Consider the following 17973-nt stretch of genomic DNA (forward strand, 5'->3'; position numbering starts at 1 on the left):
TGGCCTCCACCTCCTGAGCTCAAGCGATCCTCCCACCTCAGCCTCCCAAGTGGCTGGGACCACAGGTGCACACCAACACACCAGGCTAATTTTTTATTTTTTGTAGAGACAGGGTCTTGCTGTGTTGTCCAGGCTGGTCTTTAACTCCTGGGCTCAAGCAATCCTCCTGCCTCAGCTTCCCAGGTATCTGGGACTACAGGTGCATGCCACCATGCCTGCTTAGTTATTTATTTTTTGTAGAGACGGGTTTCACTATGTTGCCTAGGCTGGTCGAGAAAGTTTTTAATTCCTTCACAGAGCTGTGCGACCATCAGCACTATCTCGTTCCAACACTTTTTCTTTTCTTTTTTTGAGAGGGAGTCTTGCTCTGTTGCCAGGCTGGAGTGCAGTGGCGCGATCTCGGCTCACCGCAACCTCCGCCTCCCGGGTTCAAGCGATTCTCCTGCCTCACCCTCCCGAGTAGCTGAGACTACAGGCGTCAGCCACCACACCTGGTCTTTTTGTTTGTTTTTAAGATTTCACATTCTGTCAGCCAGACCAGACTACAGTGGCACCTTCTTCTCTCACTGAAGCCTTGAACTCCTGGTCTCAAGCGATCCTCCCACCTCAGCCTCCCAAGTTGCTGAGATTACAGGCGTGAGCCAGTGTGCTGGCTGAATTCCAGAACTGTTTCATCACCTTAAATGGAAACCCTGTCGGCATTAGCAGTCACCCTGTCCCCTCCAACCACACACCCATGTTCTCTGTAGATCTGCCTGTTACCGACATTTCTGCTTCTTTCTGCTTTTTTTTTTTTTTTTGAGACAGAGTCTTGCCCTGTTGCCTAGGCTGGAGTGCAGGGACACAATCTTGGCTCACTGCAACCTCTGCCTCCTAGGTCCAAGCAATTCTCCTGCCTCAGCCTCCTGAGTAGCTGGGATTACAGGCGCCTGACACCACACCCAGCGAATTTTTTGTATTTTTAGTAGAGACGGGGTTTCACCATGTTGGTCAGGCTGGTCTCGAACTCCCAACCTCAGGTGATCTGCCCGCCTCGGCCTCCCAAAGTGCTGGGATTACAGGCCTGAGTCCCACACACCTGGCCTGGCTTCCTTCATGAAATAGGTGTTGAGGGGACCACGGTTCCGAGCCCACTCCCCAACCACGTTTCTGCACTGATGGAGGAGGCGGGGCTAGTCTGAGGGAAGCGGCTAGAAGACTTAAGATGTTATCTGTGCCCTGTCCCCTCACGGCTGCGTGGCCTCCGACAAGTCGCTTCTGTGCTGTCTGTGGAGAACGATCTAAAAGTGGGATCGGGGCTGGGGGCGGTGGCTCACACCTGTAATCCCAGCAGTTCGGGAGGCCGAGGTGGGCGGATCACCTGAGGTCAGGAGTTCGAGACCAGCCTGGCCAACGTGGATAAAGAGTTAGAGTCTTGTTCATGGTAAAACCCCATCTCTACCAAAAATACAAAAATTAGCTGGGCGTGCTGGCGGGCTCCTGTAGTCCCAGCTACTCGGGAGGCTGAGGCAGGAGAATCGCTTGAACCCGGGAGGCGGAGGTTGCAGTGAGCCCCGATCGCACCACCGCACTCCAGCCTGGGTGACAGAGCAAGACTGCGTCTTGAAACAAAAACAAACAAACAAACAAACAAACAAACAATAAAAGTAGGACTGGCATTTCCCTCCCATGGTCATATGTAAAGGGGCGAATTAAATTCTTTCTGGAAGAGGCCGGAAAGGCACTGCATGCGTGGGATATACCGTGGGCGCCACGGACCAGCTGCTGTGAGGTACGGCCGGAGTTCTGCCGCCTGGGGGAGGCCTGGGTATCCTGAGACGAGAGATGCTGCGTTCTCACCTCAGGTGCCTGGGCCTGGCCCAGAGCCCGTCACACCTGGGCTGGTGCAGTCCAGGTGAAACCCGCCCTGCCAGCCACCCCCGCTATCACCCTGGTGGGGGGTCCCTGCTGGGCCTGCATTCTGACATCATGCCTTCAAACTCAATGGTGAGGCTGCAGGAACACGCATCCCATATGACACTGAAGATGGGGCTTGGGGCTGACTTTGAGCCCTTCCTCTCCCTCTCTCTTTTCTCACTAACATGTTGTGCCGCCATCATCACCATCCTCTCCAGAACTTTCTCCTCTTCCCAAACTGAAACTCTGTCCCTGTGAAACACTCACTCCCTGTCCCCCTCCCCAGCCCCCGGCATCCCCCATCCTACTTCCTGTCTCTGTGAATCCGACGACTCTAGGGACCTCCCAGAAGTGGGATCACACAGGACACGTCCTTTCGTGTCTGGCTCCTCTCACTGAGCGTGAGGTCCTCGAGGTTCATCACGCTGTAGCCTATGTCTGGATTCTCTTCCTTTTCATGGCTGAGTAATATTCCACTGTCTGGTTGGACCATGCTGTGTTTATCCACTGATGGACGCCTGGGGTGGCTTTCACCCTGGAGTTGTTGGGAATCGTGCCGCTGTGCACATGTGTGTGCAAACACCTCTTTGAGTCCCTGCTGTCGGTTCTGTGGGATCTATACCCAGGAGTGGGATTGCTGGGCCCTATGGTAATTCCACGTTTACCCATGTGAGAAGCTGCCAGGCTGGGCCTTGTTCCATCCCCACCAGCCGCGCACGAGGGTCTGTTTCTCCACCTCCTCTCCTGCTCTTGTCCGAAACCGCACTTGTTATCTGAGCCTCAGTGTCCTGTCTATTAAATAGGCTCAGGGTTCCTCCAAGGCTGCTGGCAGGCCCTGTGAAAGGCTGTCAGCTCCAGCTGCTGTTAGCCGTAGGGGCACAATGGTTATCTCTGAGCTGTCAGGGAACCAGGGAAGAAAGGCTGGTTGGAGTCTCTCTTTCTTTTTTCTTTTTCTTTCTTTCTTTCTTTTTAGACAGGGTCTTGCTCTGTTGCCCAGGCTGGAGTGCAGTGGCACCATGATTGCTCACTGCAGCCTGGACCTCCTGGGCTCAAGCCGTCCTCCCACCTCAGCCTACAGAGTAGCTCTCTCTTTCTTTTCTTTTCTTTTCTTTCTTTCTTTTTTTTTTTAGACAAATGTTGTGTTTAATGGTAAAGCTTAGCACACCCCAGCCCCAGGAATGGCGTGGAGCTGTAGCAGCAACAGGCAGGTGGCCGCCACGGAGCCTCACATGGCGAAGAGGATGAGGAAGGCGACCGTCAAAGGGAAGAGCCCCACGGCCTCAGACAGGGCAAAGCCCAGAATGGCACAGAAGAGCCGCTGCTTGACAGACAGGTTCCTGGCATAGCCAATGATCAAGCTGCCCAACACCGTCCCAATGCCAGCCCCTGAACCCGCCACACCAACTCTGGCTGCCCCAGCACCAATCAACTTGGCTGCCGTGTCAATGTCCCGGGAGACAACACTGGTCGGGAACTCCCGTCTGGCCACCTGGAGTGGGAAGCTGCTGTAGGAAGGCTGTTTAGATGAATTCACTGGGCCGTTCAAGAAGGAGGCAGACGGCCGGGCGCGGTGGCTCACGCCTGTAATCCCAGCACTTTGGGAGGCCGAGGCGGGCGGATCACAAGGTCAGGAGATCGAGACTACGGTGAAACCCCGTCTCTACTAAAAATACAAAAAAAATTAGCTGGGCGCGGTGGCGGGCGCCTGTAGTCCCAGCTACTCAGGAGGCTGAGGCAGGAGAATGGCGTGAACCCAGGAGGCGGAGCTTGCAGTGAGCCGAGATCGCGCCACTGCACTCCAGCCTGGGCGACAGCGTGAGACTCCGTCTCAAAAAAAAAAAAAAAAAAAAAAAGAAGGAGGCAGACACAGGCCTGGTTAGCCCCCTGGTACAACAGCGGATCAGAGCTGGAGACATGAGCAATGCCCCGGTGGTCTGCATGTTTTCAGTCGTTGGTAACTAACATGAATTGATAAGGCCATATCTAGATTGCCATCGCCTCTCCCAGCACTGGGGGGAAATACCCTCCACACTGCCCAGCCCACAACTCTGCCTATTGCTGGCTCCCGGCCCCAAGTCACCTGTACTCCCCCCTTTTCCTTTTTTTTTAGACAGGGTCTTGCTCTGTTGCCCAGGCTGGAGTACAGTGGCACCATGATAGCTCACTGCAGCCTGGACCTCCTGGGCTCAGGCCATCCTCCCACCTCAGCCTCCAGAGTAGCTGGGACCACAGGTTTGCACCACCCTATCTAGCTAATTTTTAAATTTTTTTTTTTTTTTTTTAGACAGAGTCTCGCTCTGTAGCTATCATGTGGCACCATGATAGCTCACTGCAGCCTGGACCTCCTGGGCTCAGGCCATCCTCCCACCTCAGCCTCTGGAGTAGCTGGGACCACAGGTTTGCACCACCCTATCTAGCTAATTTTTAAAATTTTTTTTTTTTTTTTTTTGAGACAGAGTCTCGCTCTGTAGCTGGAGTGCAGTGGCCTGATCTCAGCTCACTGTAAGCTCCGCCTCCCAGGCTTACGCCATTCTCCTGCCTCAGCCTCCCGAGTAGCTGGGACTACAGGCGCCCGCCACCTCGCCCGGCTAGTTTTTTTGTATTTTTTAGTAGAGACGGGGTTTCACCATGTTAGCCAGGATGGTCTCGATCTCCTGACCTCGTGATCTGCCCATCTCGGCCTCCCAAAGTGCTGGGATTACAGGCTTGAGCCACCGCGCCCGGCCTAATTTTTAAAATTTTTTTGTAGAGATGGGGCCTTGCTGTCGCCAGGAACTCCTGGGTTCAAGCAATCCTCCTGCCTCGGCCTCCCAAAGTGCTGGGATTATGGGTGTGAGCCACAGTGCCCGGCTCTAGTCTTTTTGGGCGTCCTTTGGGAGTGATCTGGAAAGCTTCAGGGAAGTGCACAGAGCAGAACGGGCGCCTCCTCAAGGCGTGTGGACACGCAGACACATGCAGACACACGCAGGCACACGCAGGCAGACACACACAGACACACGCTCACACATGGGTACACACAGACACATGCAGAACCAGATACACAGACGCACGCTCACACATAGGTACACACAGACACACGCAGGCACACGCAGGCAGACACAGACACACGCTCACACGCGGGTACATGCAGACACACGCAGGCACACGCAGGCAGACACACACACGTGCACACACAGGTACACACAGACACACGCAGGCACACGCAGGCAGACACAGACACACGCTCACACGCGGGTACACGCAGACACACGCAGAACCAGATACACACACGCTCACACACAGGTACACGCAGACACACAGACACACGCAGAACCACACAGACGCATGCACACACACACACAGACACATGCAGCACAGGCACGTGCTCCCAGAGCAGGAGTTGTGAGGCTGGCGGAATCCAAGACTGAGTTTCCCAACCCACCGCAGTGGGGCGGCCTCGGATGACGTGCAGGCATGCAGCCCGGATGGCCCCAGAGGACCGCAGCAAAAACAAACACGCCGGGTCGATTCCAGCAGAACCCTTCGACCCAGGCCTGCACACGGTGTGCTGGGAATCTGCCCTGAGTGGGGCTGTCCCACTCCCTCCCAGAGTTCGCTGTGGTCCCTGGATGCTTGCTGACCCCAGGGAGGACAGGGCGGGCCGCGGCAGGCGGGGGATGGGCACTGCAGCAGCTGCTGGCCGCCCTCACACGTCTGGGAAACCAGGAACCCTTGGGAACTAAACTTGGTCTTTTAAATTAATTAATTTAAGAAACAGGGTCTTGCATCACTGCGCAGGCTGGAGTGCAGTGGTGCAATCACAGCTCACTGCAGCCTCGACTTCCGGGGCTCAAGCGATCCTCCCACCTCAGCCTCCTGAGTAGCTGGGACTATAGGTGTGCACCACCACACCTGGGTCATTTTCTTTTTTTCTTTTTTTGAGACGGAGTCTCGCTCTGTTGTCCGGGCTGGAGTGCAGTGGCCGGATCTCAGCTGACTGCAAGCTCCGCCTCCCCGGTTTATGCCATTCTCCTGCCTCAGCCTCCCGAGTAGCTGGGACTACAGGAGCCCGCCACCTCGCCCAGCTAGTTTTTTTTTTTTTTTTTTGTATTTTTTAGTAGAGACGGGGTTTCACCGTGTTAGCCAGGATGGTCTCGATCTCCTGACCTCGTGATCCGCCCGTCTCAGCCTCCCAAAGTGCTGGGATTACAGGCTTGAGCCACCACGCCCGGCCTTTTTTTTTTTCTTTTTTTTTTTTTGAGACAGAGTCTCACTGTCGCCCAGGCTGGAATGCAGTGGCTGGATCTCAGCTCACTGCAAGCTCTGCCTCCCAGGTTTATGCCATTCTCCTGCCTCAGCCTCCCAAGTAGCTGGGACTACAGGCGCCCACTACCTCGCCCAGCCAGTTTTTTGTATTTTTTAGTAGAGACAGGGTTTCACCGTGTTAGCCAGAACGGTCTCGATCTCCGGACCTCATGATCCACCCGTCTCGGCCTCCCAAAGCGCTAGGATTACAGGCTTGAGCCACCGCGCCCGGCCCCTATCTGGGTAATTTTTAAAACTTTTTTTTACAGATGGGGTCTCCCTGGGTTGCCCAGGCTGGTCTCAAACTCCCGAATGCAAACGATCCTCCTGCCTCGGCTTCCTGAGTAGTTAAGACTACAGGAACGCAGCACCACCCTGGCTAATTTTTAAAATTTGTTCTAAAGACGAGGTCTCACTATATTGCCCAGGCTTGTCTCAAACTCCTGGGCTCAAGTGATCCTCCCGCCTCAGCCTCCCAAAGTGCTGGGATTACAGGTGTGGGCCTCTGTGCCCGGCCTGAATTTGTTCTTAACTCATTCATGCTACATGAGTCACCAGGGCTGTCCCGTGTTCAAAGTTCCAGTAAGTCTTTGTACTCCTGTTGGCAGGGTCAGGACAAGGTCCACCTCGCAGACTAGGGCTGTGGGGACAGTAAGCTCAGTCTCTGTGTTGCATAACCAATCACCACCCATGTGGTGGCTTCCAACACCATCCACTTAGTACATCACAGTTTTGGGGGGTCAGGAGTCTGGGAACAGCCAAGCCAAGGCCTCTGCTCAGGGTTCCCCCAGGGCTGCAGTCTGGGTGTTGGACGGGGCTGCGTCTCATCCAAAGCTCGGCCGGGGAAGGCTCCTCATCCAGCATTCCCTCAAGCTGTTGGGACCATTTGCCTCCCTGTGGTTGTAGGACTGGGGTCCCTGTTTCCTTGCTGGCTGTTGCCTGGGGGACACTCCCAGCTCCTAGGGGCCACGCTTGGGTCCTAGCTATGAGGCCCTTCTTGGGCCTTCTCACAATGCACTGCTCACTTCTTCATACCAGGAACCAGCAGGCGAGTGTCTTCCCATGACTCTGCTAAGCTAGAGTCTTCTGGCTGGGCGTGGTGGCTCACGCCTGTGATCCTAGCACTTTGGGAGTCTGAGGCAGGAGAATTGCTTCAAGCCAGAGGCAGAGGTTGCAGTGAGCCGAGATCATACCACTGCACTCCAGCCTGGGCGACAGAGCGAGGGAATAAATCTAAAAAGAAAACATAGAACATCCCTATATAAAATGTTACGGTGTTATTTTCCCTGGTTTTTTTTTTTTTTTTTTTGAGATGAAGTCTTGCTGTCACCCAGGTTGGAGTGCAATGGCATGATCACAGCTCACTGCAGCCTCGACCTCCCAGGCTCCAGATCCTCCCACCTCAGCCTGTCGAGGAGCTGCGGCCACAGGTATGTACCACCACGCCCGGCTAATTCTTTTATTTTTTTGTAGAGACGGTGGTCTCACTGTTGCCCAGGCTGGTCTTGAACTCTTGGGCTCAAGCAATCCTCCCACCTCGGCCTCCCAAACTGCTGAGATTACAGCCGTGAGCCACCACGCCGGGCCTCACGCTTGTCTTATTCAGCATTATGACATCATAGAGGGTGCTGATTCTTAGAGGTTTTGAGGGTCTGAGGGTTTTGAGGCTCAGAGATTTGCTGAGACTCAGGTAGACGTAGGCAGAACTGGGACCAATTCCCCATTAGAGCCGGGGACCCTCAGAGAACCCAATACGGGACCCAGGGGACCGAGGGCAGCCTGGTGCTGACTCCTTACTCGCCCTGCTTACTACTCTATTTTAGGAAGCGATTTGCGTTTTTCTATTTGATTGAATCTCTTCCTGAATGCTTGCTCCAATTCTTTGTGGAATGAGGCAGAATATAAATAAATCAACAGAAAACGGTGCTCCAGCCATGAGAGACTGCCCGTCCTGCAGGGCCGAAGGAATGCACAAGCAACGCCCGCTCAGGGTTAGGCTCAACGGCCGGTAGCCCCAGGTTTCATGGCTAACCAGGCCGGAGAAGCTGGGCAGAAAAGCACCTGTTTGCAGCTCCCGTTCAGCAGGATCTCTCCCGCTCAGCCCTGTGGACATCGGGGCTGGATCCTTCTCTCTGGGGTGGGGCCGTCCTGGACACCGCAGGGTGCTGAGCAGCGTCTCTGGCCTCCACCCACTCCCTGCCAGGAACCCCCCAACACCCCGAGACCAAGAATCATCAGCTTCCAAACGTTAACATGCCCAAGGAGGGAAACCATGCTAAAGGAATTTAGCTAAGGTCACAGAGCTGGGAAGGGGTGGATCGGGGCCTCAAACCCCTGGCTCCTGGCCCCCTAGGGGCCGAGCTGTAGGGATTTGGATCCCAGACTGACCCCCGGCATGGAAAACCACCAGCGTGGACCGGCGCCAGACCTGCTTGTCTGTCGCTTGTCTGCGAGAGGCCAGGAAATGGCTGGGAGAGGGAGAGACGGTTAAACGAAAAAACATCCCAAGAATGCACATTGCTCGTCTCCGGCCCTGGCAGCCCGCCTCGCCGGTGCCTGCAGCAGAGGGTCCCATGATTTTGGGCTCCGCCTCAGCATCTGCGGGATGAGTGCCACTGGGCGGGCAGGTCCAGACCTCGCCAAGGTCTGGACAGGGGTCACCCAGACACACCTGACCCGGACCATGTGGCTAAGTTTGTTTTGAAATTTCACTGCCCAGCGTAACAGAGCCGAGGCCACTCCCAGCGCGGCTGGCTCCCGTCCGGGTCTCTGTGTCCTGCAGCTCAGGGTGGCCGGGGCGGGCGGGAGGACAGGCACCTGGCACCCACCCAGACCTGCACCCTGGCCATCAGGCTGCCGCGGGAAGCCGGGCGGCCGGGAAGATAAATGGCAGAGTCAACAGGGCGGGTGCAGGAAAGGACGCTCCCTGTGCGTGCTTCTGAAGCCCTGAGCACACAGCCCTGTCGGTTGGGAATCGTTGAGTGTTTTCCTCTGAGATCTGCAAGTGTTTATGGTAACAAGAGGAGGGAGGAGGGCACAGGGACGGCCGCTGCTGGGCAGCAGCTCCACCTGCTGGTCACCTTCCTCGGGGACACACAAGGACAAGCTGCCGATAGAAGGGGTTTTGTCAGAAATGTGGGGAGCAGGGGACGCACCCCCATGGACAGGGGCTTTTCTGGTTGCCAAACATGCAGATGACAGACCTGACATCCCCATTTCCCAGGAACTCTGTGGATGGGTGTCCTGGGGCTGCCGTAAGAAAGTGCCACACATGGGGGGTTGGGAGGGGAGAACTTAAAACCACAGACATGGATCCTCTCCCAGTTCTGGAGGCTAGAAGTCCAAAATCACAGGGTCTGCAAGCCTGTGCTCCCTCCAGAGGCTCCCGGGGAGGACCCTTCCTGCCTCCTCCAGCTCTGGGCGTGCAGGTGTCTCTCGGCTTGTGTCCTCCTCCCGGGACACCCAGCCAGACTCCACTGGAACTTAAAAAAAAAACCCATTGCACCCCCCGCAGTGCCCGTCCCAGAGCACCCACTCAATAAACGCTGGAGGAACTCCTGGGGCAGGGGAATGCAGGTGTGCCCAGGGGTCACGGCCTAACACACAGCTGAGTGAGTCCTGCTGACCCCACCAGCCCCAGTCCTGGCCCCTGACATTGGTCCCGGCCTGGCCTGCTCACCCCTTCATGCCTTTCTGTCTAAGAGGCAGGGATAGGACGTGGCCCTGCTGCTCTCTGCCTGGTTCTATTTTTTTTTTTTTTTTTTTGAGACTGAGTCTCACTCTGTTGCCCAGGCTGGAGTGCAGTGGTGCAATCTCCACTCATTGCAACCTCCACCTCTTGGGTTCAAGAGATTCTCCTGCCTCAGCCTCCCAAGTGGCTGGGACTACAGGCGTGCTCCACCATGCCCGGCTAATTTTTGTATTTTTAGTAGAGACAAGGTTTTGCCATGTTAGCCAGGCTGGTCTCGAACTCCTAACGTCAGGGGATCTGCCCACCTCAACCTCCCAAAGTGCTGGGATTGCAGGCGTGAACCACCGTGCCCAGCTCTCTGCCTGGTTCTGTTTTATTTTATTTTAGAGACAAGGTCTTGCTGTTACCCAAGCTGGAGTGCAGTGGTGCAGTCACAGCTCACTGCAGCCTTGAACTCTTGGCCTCAAGGGATCCTCCCCTCTCAGCCTCCCAAGTAGCTGAGACTACAGGTGCCACCAAGCCCAGTTAATTTTTACTTTTTTTTTTAAACAGAGTCTCAGTCTGTCTCCCAGGCTGGAGTGCAGTGGTGCAATCTCGGCTCACTGCAACCTCTGCCTCCGGGGTTCAAGTGATTCTCCTGCCTCAGCCTCCCGAATAGCTAGGATTACAGGTGCGTGCCACCATGCTTGGCTAATTTTTGTATTTTTAGTAGAGATGGGGTTTCACCATGTTGGCCAGGATGGTCTTGAACTCCTGATCCCAGACAACCCACCCACCTCGGCCTCCCAGAGTGCTGGGATTATAGGTGTGAGCCACCGAGCCCGGTAATTTTTACATTTTTTAAGAGACAGAGTCTCACTATGTTGCCCAGGCTGGTCTTGAACTCCTGGGCTCAAGCGATCCTCCCACCTCAGCCTCCCAAAGTGCTGGGATTACCAGCGTGGGTCACTGTGCCCAGCCTGTGCCTGGTTGTTGAGGCAGAGACCGGTGTCTTCTTCCCTCGTCTTCCCCCCATATCAGGCCTCAAGAAAGACTTACATGAACCCTGTGGGAACGCGCACTAGGACGTCCCTCACCAGAAGTGCCTTCGCTGCAGGCCCAGCCTGAAAGTGATTAATCTCTGCTTCCACCTCTCCCTTCCCCCAACAGTTTGTCTAAAAGTGCCTAGTGGCCTGGGTGACAGACTGACGGGGTATCTCTCCGGTGGCCTGGAGCACCGGCTGTCAATTCCTTCACTTGCAAATTACCCAGGAGGGGTTAGCAGAGATACTGAGTTCCCAAACCACAGGGGGGTGAGAACAGGTCTGAGGCTGTGGGATGGGGACATGGGGGCCCCCTCCCTGGTCCCTGGTGTTGTTCACCAAGCACAGCAGCAAAACTGTGTCTGCAGCCAGGACACCTGCAGCCAAGCTCCTGGCTGCACTCCCAATGCCCACTTCTGCAGGGTTTTGCCCCCCACCCTGCAGGGATGGGACACCTCCCCTTCTCCTCCCCTTCTCCACACCTCCCCTTCTGCACAGAGGGTGGGGACACTGTGACATGATCCTCAACAAGATGCCTGGCCAGGCCCCATTCACTCTGCATCACCCAACAGGTGTCGGAACAATGCATGAACCATGATACAGTCTAAGATGTAGGCTCTACTCAAGGTAGGCACAATTTTGTGGAATAAAATATCAAGGTTTCACAAGGTGACAAGTGGCCAGTTGCTCGAGTTGTGTTAGAGAAACAGAGAATGTCTGGGACGGGATGGGGAGGTGAGAACAGTTTGTGGAGGGTTTAGCATGCAGCCTGTGCCCTATAACCCTCGCTTTAAGCCAGGATGCCAGCATCATCCTATGTCACCTACCACCCGTCTCTTGAAGTCATTGCCAAAGTGAAAAAGCAAAATGGAAATACTCTGACAAAGGGACGAGAGACAAAAAGCTGAGGTCCTTAATATATAAAGATCTCCAACAAATCAATAAAAGTGAACAAACCAGCTTCATAAATGTGGGATCCTGGATCAGATCATGGAACACAAAAGCACAGGGAAATGGAAAAAAGGATGAAATTTGAATCAGCCCTGTACTTAATATTGTAGCAAGGTTGATTTTTTTTAGTGGTGATAAATGTTCTGTAGTTATGGAAGATGTCAGCCAATGGGAAGCTGGATGAAAGGTGTAAGGGAACACTCTGTACTATTTTTGCACCTCTTCTGTAATTCACAAATTATCTCAAAATTTAAAAAATTGTTAAAAGTGAACATAATCCACAAAAAGCATTATAAATGTTCATTATGAAAAATTTCAAGCTCTCCAGTAATAAAAAAGATTATAGATCATACAATGAGATGTTACTTTTAGCCTTTAAATAACAATTTTTTTTTTTTGAGACAGGGTCTAGCTCTGTTGCCCAGGCTGAAGTGCAGTGGTATGCCTCACTGCAGCCTTGACTTCCTGGGGTCAAGGGATCCCCCTACCTCCACCTTCCAAGTAGCTGGGACTGCAGGTGCATGCCACCATGGCTGGCTAATTGTTAATTTTTTTTTTTTTTTGAGACGGAGTCTTGCTCTGTCACCCAGGCTGGAGTGCAGTGACGTAATCTTGGCTCACTGCAACCTCCACCTGCCAGGTTCAAGTGATTATCCTGCCTCAGCTTCCTGAGTAGCTAGGACTGCAGGTGCGAGCCACCACACCCAGCTATTTTTTGTAGTTTTAGTAGAGATGGGGTTTCACCATGTTGGCCAGGATGGTCTCGATCTGTTGACCTCAGGTGATCTGCCCACCTCGGTCTCCCAAAGTGCTGGAATTATAGGCGTGAGCCACCGTGCCCAGCCAAATTGTTAAATGTTTTTGTAGAGATGGGGTCTTGCTATGTTGCCCAGGTTGGTCTCAAACTCCTGGGCTCAAGCAGTCCTCCTGCCTCAGCCTCCCAAAGTGCTGATAATACAGGCATGAACCACTACACCTGGTCCAACTGGTAAGTATTTTTTTAAAATAGATAATATCCAGGGATGGTCAAGGTGTGATAAATCATGGACTAGCACACAGTGGGTGGAGGACATTGGAATAACTGTTCTTGTAAGCAAGTCTCCCTCTGGAAAACTGTCCTAAGGATATGCTCATAGGATTGTGCAGAGGTGCACACACAAGCACTTTACCTGAAGCATTATTATGGATAAAGGTAAACAAATAATAAACAACTCAGATGCCTTGCTTGAGCCCAGGAGTTCCAGGCTGCAGTGAGCCCTGATGGCGGTACTGTACTCCTATTTAATTTAGGAGATTAGTTCAGTAATCTATGGTACAACCATAAGATAAAACACTTAACATTCACTAAAAAGGATGTTGCAAATCTGTATTTGAAAATGTGGAAAGATTCCCATAATATATTGCTAAATTAAAAAAAAAAACAAATTAAAGAAGAGTATCAACAGTATGACTCTATTATTATTCGGAAAAGTCCATACATGTGTGGGTGTAGCGCACATTTTTTAACAGTACATGTTTGGAAGAACTAAAAGTCATCAGGACAGGTTGGAGAAGAGGTTGGCTCCAGGATTGGGACAGAAAAAATATTATATCTCTGGAGCATCTTTTTGTGCCAGAAAGTAAGGAAACTCAAAGACCTATGGCAATGTATCAGAAGGACACAGAGTGAGTGTGGCTGGGTGCCAGTGGTTCATGCTTATAATCCTACCACTTTGGGAGGCTGAAGTGGGAGGATGGTTTAAGGTCAGGAGCTCAAGACCAGCCTGGGCAACATAGGGAGACCGTATCTCTGCAAAGAATTTAAAAAATAATAAAAAAAAAATAGCGGTGGCATGTGACTGTAGTTCCAGCTACTTGGGAGGCTGAGGTGGGAGGATTGCTAGAGACCAGAAGTTTGAGGCTGCAGTAAGCTGTGATTGCATCACTGTACTCCAATCTAGGTGACAGGCAAGACCTTGTCTACAAAAAAAAAAAAAAAAAAAAATTAGCCAGGCATGGTGGTGTGTCCCAGCTATTTGGGAGGCTGAGGAGGGAGGATCACTTGAGCCCAGGAGGTCGAGGCTGCAGTGAGGCCTGATTGCACCACTGCACTCCAGCCTGGGTGACAGGGCAGACCCTGCCTCAAATAAAGAAAAAGAGAGAGGGATGGAAGGAAAGGGGAAAGAAGGAAGGAAAGGAGGGAAGGAAGGGCCTTGTTCTTCGAAAATGTCCACCAAGATCTTTAGGGTTAACGGGGCATGATATCTCCAGCTTGATTTCAAATGACTGGAAATAAATTAATATGCATACATGTATAACTACATGCATATAATTCTGTGTATATATAACTGCATAACGATATATCTAGTATATATGCCATATAAGTAACTATCTTTCTGTGTATATATAGATATATACACACATATCCACCTGCAATTTATACATAAATACATAGACACACATAAATGTGTATACACACGCACGGTAAACGATGGAGTGAGAGAACAATAAAATAAAAAATAGGGCAAGTGTAAACAGTTGGTATATTTGAGTATAAAGAATATATGGCCGGGCGTGGTGGCTCACGCCTGTAATCCCAGCACTTTGGGAGGCCGAGGTGGGCGGATCACAAGGTCAGGAGATCGAGACTACGGTGAAACCCCGTCTCTACTAAAAATACAAAAAATTAGCTGGGCGCGGTGGCGGGCGCCTGTAGTCCCAGCTACTCAGGAGGCTGAGGCAGGAGAATGGCGTGAACCCGGGAGACGGAGCTTGCAGTGAGCCGAGATCGCACCACTGCACTCCAGCCTGGGCGACAGCGTGAGACTCCGTCTCAAAAAAAAAAAAAAAAAAAAAAGAATATATGAAGTGAGTGCATCTAATTCTTGCAACTTCTCAGTAAGTTCAAAACGATGTTGAAAACAGCCCGTTAGAGACAGGCAGCCTGGAAGAGATTTTAATAGTCTTCATCCCCAGATTGTGATTACCAGGGGAACTTTTCCTTTTGAAAACAAAATGGAGACATCATTCACATACCATAAAATTCACCCTCATAAAGTGTAAAATTCACTTGTTTTTTTTTTAATTTTGTTATTTTCTTTTGAGACAGAGTCTTGCCCTGTCACCCAGACTGGAACATAATGGCGTGATCTCGGCTCACTGCCACCTCTGCCTCCCAGGTTCAAGCGATTCTCCTGCGTCAGCCTCCTGAGTAGCTGGGATTACAGGCACCCGCCACCATGCCCGGCTATTTTTTGTATTTTTAGTAGAGACGGGGTTTCACCATGTTGGCCAGGCTGGTCTCGAACTCCTGACCTCGTGATCTGCCTGCTTTGGCCTCCCAAAGTGCTGGGACGACAGGCGTGAACCACTGTACCCAGCCAAAATCCACTGATTTTTCAGTATCCCTTTTTCTTTAAACCTTTGTGTGTTTTCTGAAAAATTTTTTTAGCAACAAGCCAGTGTTACTTTTGTAAACGTCAAGTTGTACTGTTTAGATGATGAAAAACAGACCTCTCACCCCTTTTGTGGACTGTGGAACCAGGGCTAGCTCAGTACAGTCTTGCAGCCGTCATGATGAGGTGAGATCGGGGAGGACTAAGAGCTCCCACCTTCCACTGCCCCACCCTCCAGCTTTGCCCACTCCAGCCCAAGCTGTGTGGCAAGACCCATTGTTGGTGCAGGTGCTGGGGGCTGGCGGCTGCTGGCATTCCCACCTTCCAGAGTGACTTTCACAGTCCCTGATGAGTTTCCCATACTGCTCAGCAGGCCCATAAATTCAAAGCAAGGGCCGCAAATGGGGAACCTGGGATGGCACGTCTGGCTCGGGGAGCTGGTAACCAGTGGGGCCAGACAAGCTGCTGGTGACCTCGGTGCCCCAAGAGCTCAGCTGAGGCTGAAAGGGAAGGATAGGGAGGGAAGGACACTCGCAGACTCTGGAAATGAGTGCAAATTCCAGCCCTGACATTTGACAGCCAAGGGCTCAAGTGAAAAAGGAGGTAGAATGTACACACACATGCACGCAGGCATCCCTCGCTCAGTGGGAACTCAGAGTGAATATCGTGTGTAGATCCAGTAGAATGTCACCTTGGGCCGGGCGCGGTGGCTCACACCTGTAATCCCAGCACTTGGGGAGGCTGAGGCGGGTGGATCACTTGAGCTCAGGAGTTCGAGACCAACCTGGCCAATATGGCAAAACCCCGACTCTACTAAAAATACAAAAATTAGCCGGGCATGGTGGCAGGTGCCTGTAGTCCCAGCTACTCAGGAGGTTGAGGCAGGAGAATCGCTTGAGCCCGGGAGGTGGAGGTTGCAGTGAGCAGAGATCGTGCCATTGCACTCCAGCCTCCAGCCTGGGTGACAGGGTGAGACTCCATCTCAAAAAAAAAAAGGTCACTTTGAAATCATAATGACAGTGGAGAATCCTGGCATCCACTACCATGCCAGGTGATCAAACTCATCAGCGGTAAGTCATGTGGCTACCGTGTGCCCTTGACAGGATGTGATGAGAAGGCCCTCGCATCTGAGGTTTTTCTCCCCAAAACTCAACACTCCAGTCTGACCATGAGAAAAACACTGGACGAATCCAATCGAGGCACAACCTACAAAACACCTGACCAGACCTCCTCAAGACTGTTCAAGGCATCAGAAACAAGAACGCCTGAGAAACTGTCTCAGCCCTGAGGAGCCAGAGAAACAGAATGACTTCTTAGGATGGCTGGACAGGTGGATGGGTGGGTGGGTGTGTGACTGGGTAGATGGGGGGGTGGGTGGATGGATGGGTAGATGAGCCTATGGGTGGATGGGTGAATGGGTGGATGGGTGGGTGGAAGGATGGATGAGTGGATGTATGGCTGGCTGGCTGGCTGGCTGGATGGATGGATAGATGGATGGATGGGTAGGTGGGTGGATGGATGGATAGATGGATGGATGACTAGGTGGGTTGGTGGTTGGGTGGATGGATGGGTAGGTGGGTGGATGGATGGATGGATAGGTGGATGGATGGATGGATGGATAAATGAATGTGTGGGTAGATGGTTGGATGAATGGACAAATAGATGATGGATGGATAGATGGATGGGTGATTGATGGGTGAGTGAATGTATGGATGGTGGATGGCTGGGTGGTTGGATGATTGCATGGATGGCTGGATGAATGGTGGATGCATAGATGCATGGATGGATGGTGGATGGATGGATGGATGGATGGATGGATGGATGGATGGATGGATGGATAAGTGGATGGATGCCTGGGTGGATGGCTGAATGAATGGATGGATGGATGGTGGGTGGGTGGATGGGTGGATGGACGGATGGATGGGTGGATAAGAGGATGGATGCCTGGGCGAATGGCTGGATGAATGCTGGATAGATGGCTGGATGGAGGATGGGTGGCTACAGACAGATAAGTTAGAAAGGTAGATGTCAGATGAAATAGTTATAGATGCACACACTCACCTTTATGTATACATGCATGTACACACATATATTCCCACACATATCTTCCATACAAATGCAGATATTTTCAAGCATGTATTTCCTAGGACTTTCCTGAATTTAAGTTTTCCGAGACATCCCAATGCAAGCTTCCTCCCTCGCCCCTTCCTCTCTGTCCACAGACGCCCAGTCACGAAATTCTGCCAATCTGGCTTCCACAAGGGCGGCCGGTTATTGACTTCTCTTTACCACTCTCACCCCCGACAGGCAGTGTCTTGCCGGCATCCTTAGGTGTCAGGAGGGGCTCTCCTGCTTTGGATCTGGCCCTTCCATGTCCTCACCACATGGCTGCCATCTTTCTGATGCATAAGCCTAACCCCCTAAGTCCATGACATAATCCTGGCTTTTCCCCCTGGACCGTGTGGACCCAGGGGCTGATGGTTCTCTGGGGTGGGGCTGTCCTGGGCACTGCAGGGTGCTGAACAGCATCCCTGGCCTCCCTCGACTTCATAACAGGAGTACCCCCCTCCAAGTTGTGACAACCACAGATGTCCCCAGATGTCGCCCAGTGTCCCCCAGGAGCCAGGGTCAGCCCCAGGTGAGGACCCCTGGGTTGGAGGTTTCCCCACGGAGAGTTGCGGCGGCAAGAAGATACCAGGAGGATGTGACCTGCACGGAATCACCAGAGCCTCCCTGAACATTTGACTCCAGGGTC

At 52.6% G+C, this 17973-nt stretch overlaps 2 protein-coding genes across 2 annotated transcripts in view; both read right to left on the bottom strand.

The window, feature by feature from the left end:
* GNG7 (G protein subunit gamma 7) overlaps positions 1 to 17973 on the bottom strand; it is a 160552-nt gene that overhangs the window by 64743 nt on the left and 77836 nt on the right. The window lies entirely within an intron of this gene.
* Positions 3020 to 3836, bottom strand: LOC112613437 (ATP synthase F(0) complex subunit C1, mitochondrial-like). Its single transcript, XM_025368934.1, has 2 exons — positions 3763 to 3836; positions 3020 to 3470 (listed from the first exon to the last, which is right to left on the bottom strand). The coding sequence occupies exons 1-2, from the start codon at positions 3834 to 3836 to the stop codon at positions 3122 to 3124; spliced, it is 423 nt and encodes a 140-aa protein (XP_025224719.1). The 3' UTR covers positions 3020 to 3121.

The sequence above is a fragment of the Theropithecus gelada genome, chromosome 19 (genome assembly GCF_003255815.1).
Source record: "Theropithecus gelada isolate Dixy chromosome 19, Tgel_1.0, whole genome shotgun sequence".
Classification (NCBI taxonomy): domain Eukaryota; kingdom Metazoa; phylum Chordata; class Mammalia; order Primates; family Cercopithecidae; genus Theropithecus; species Theropithecus gelada.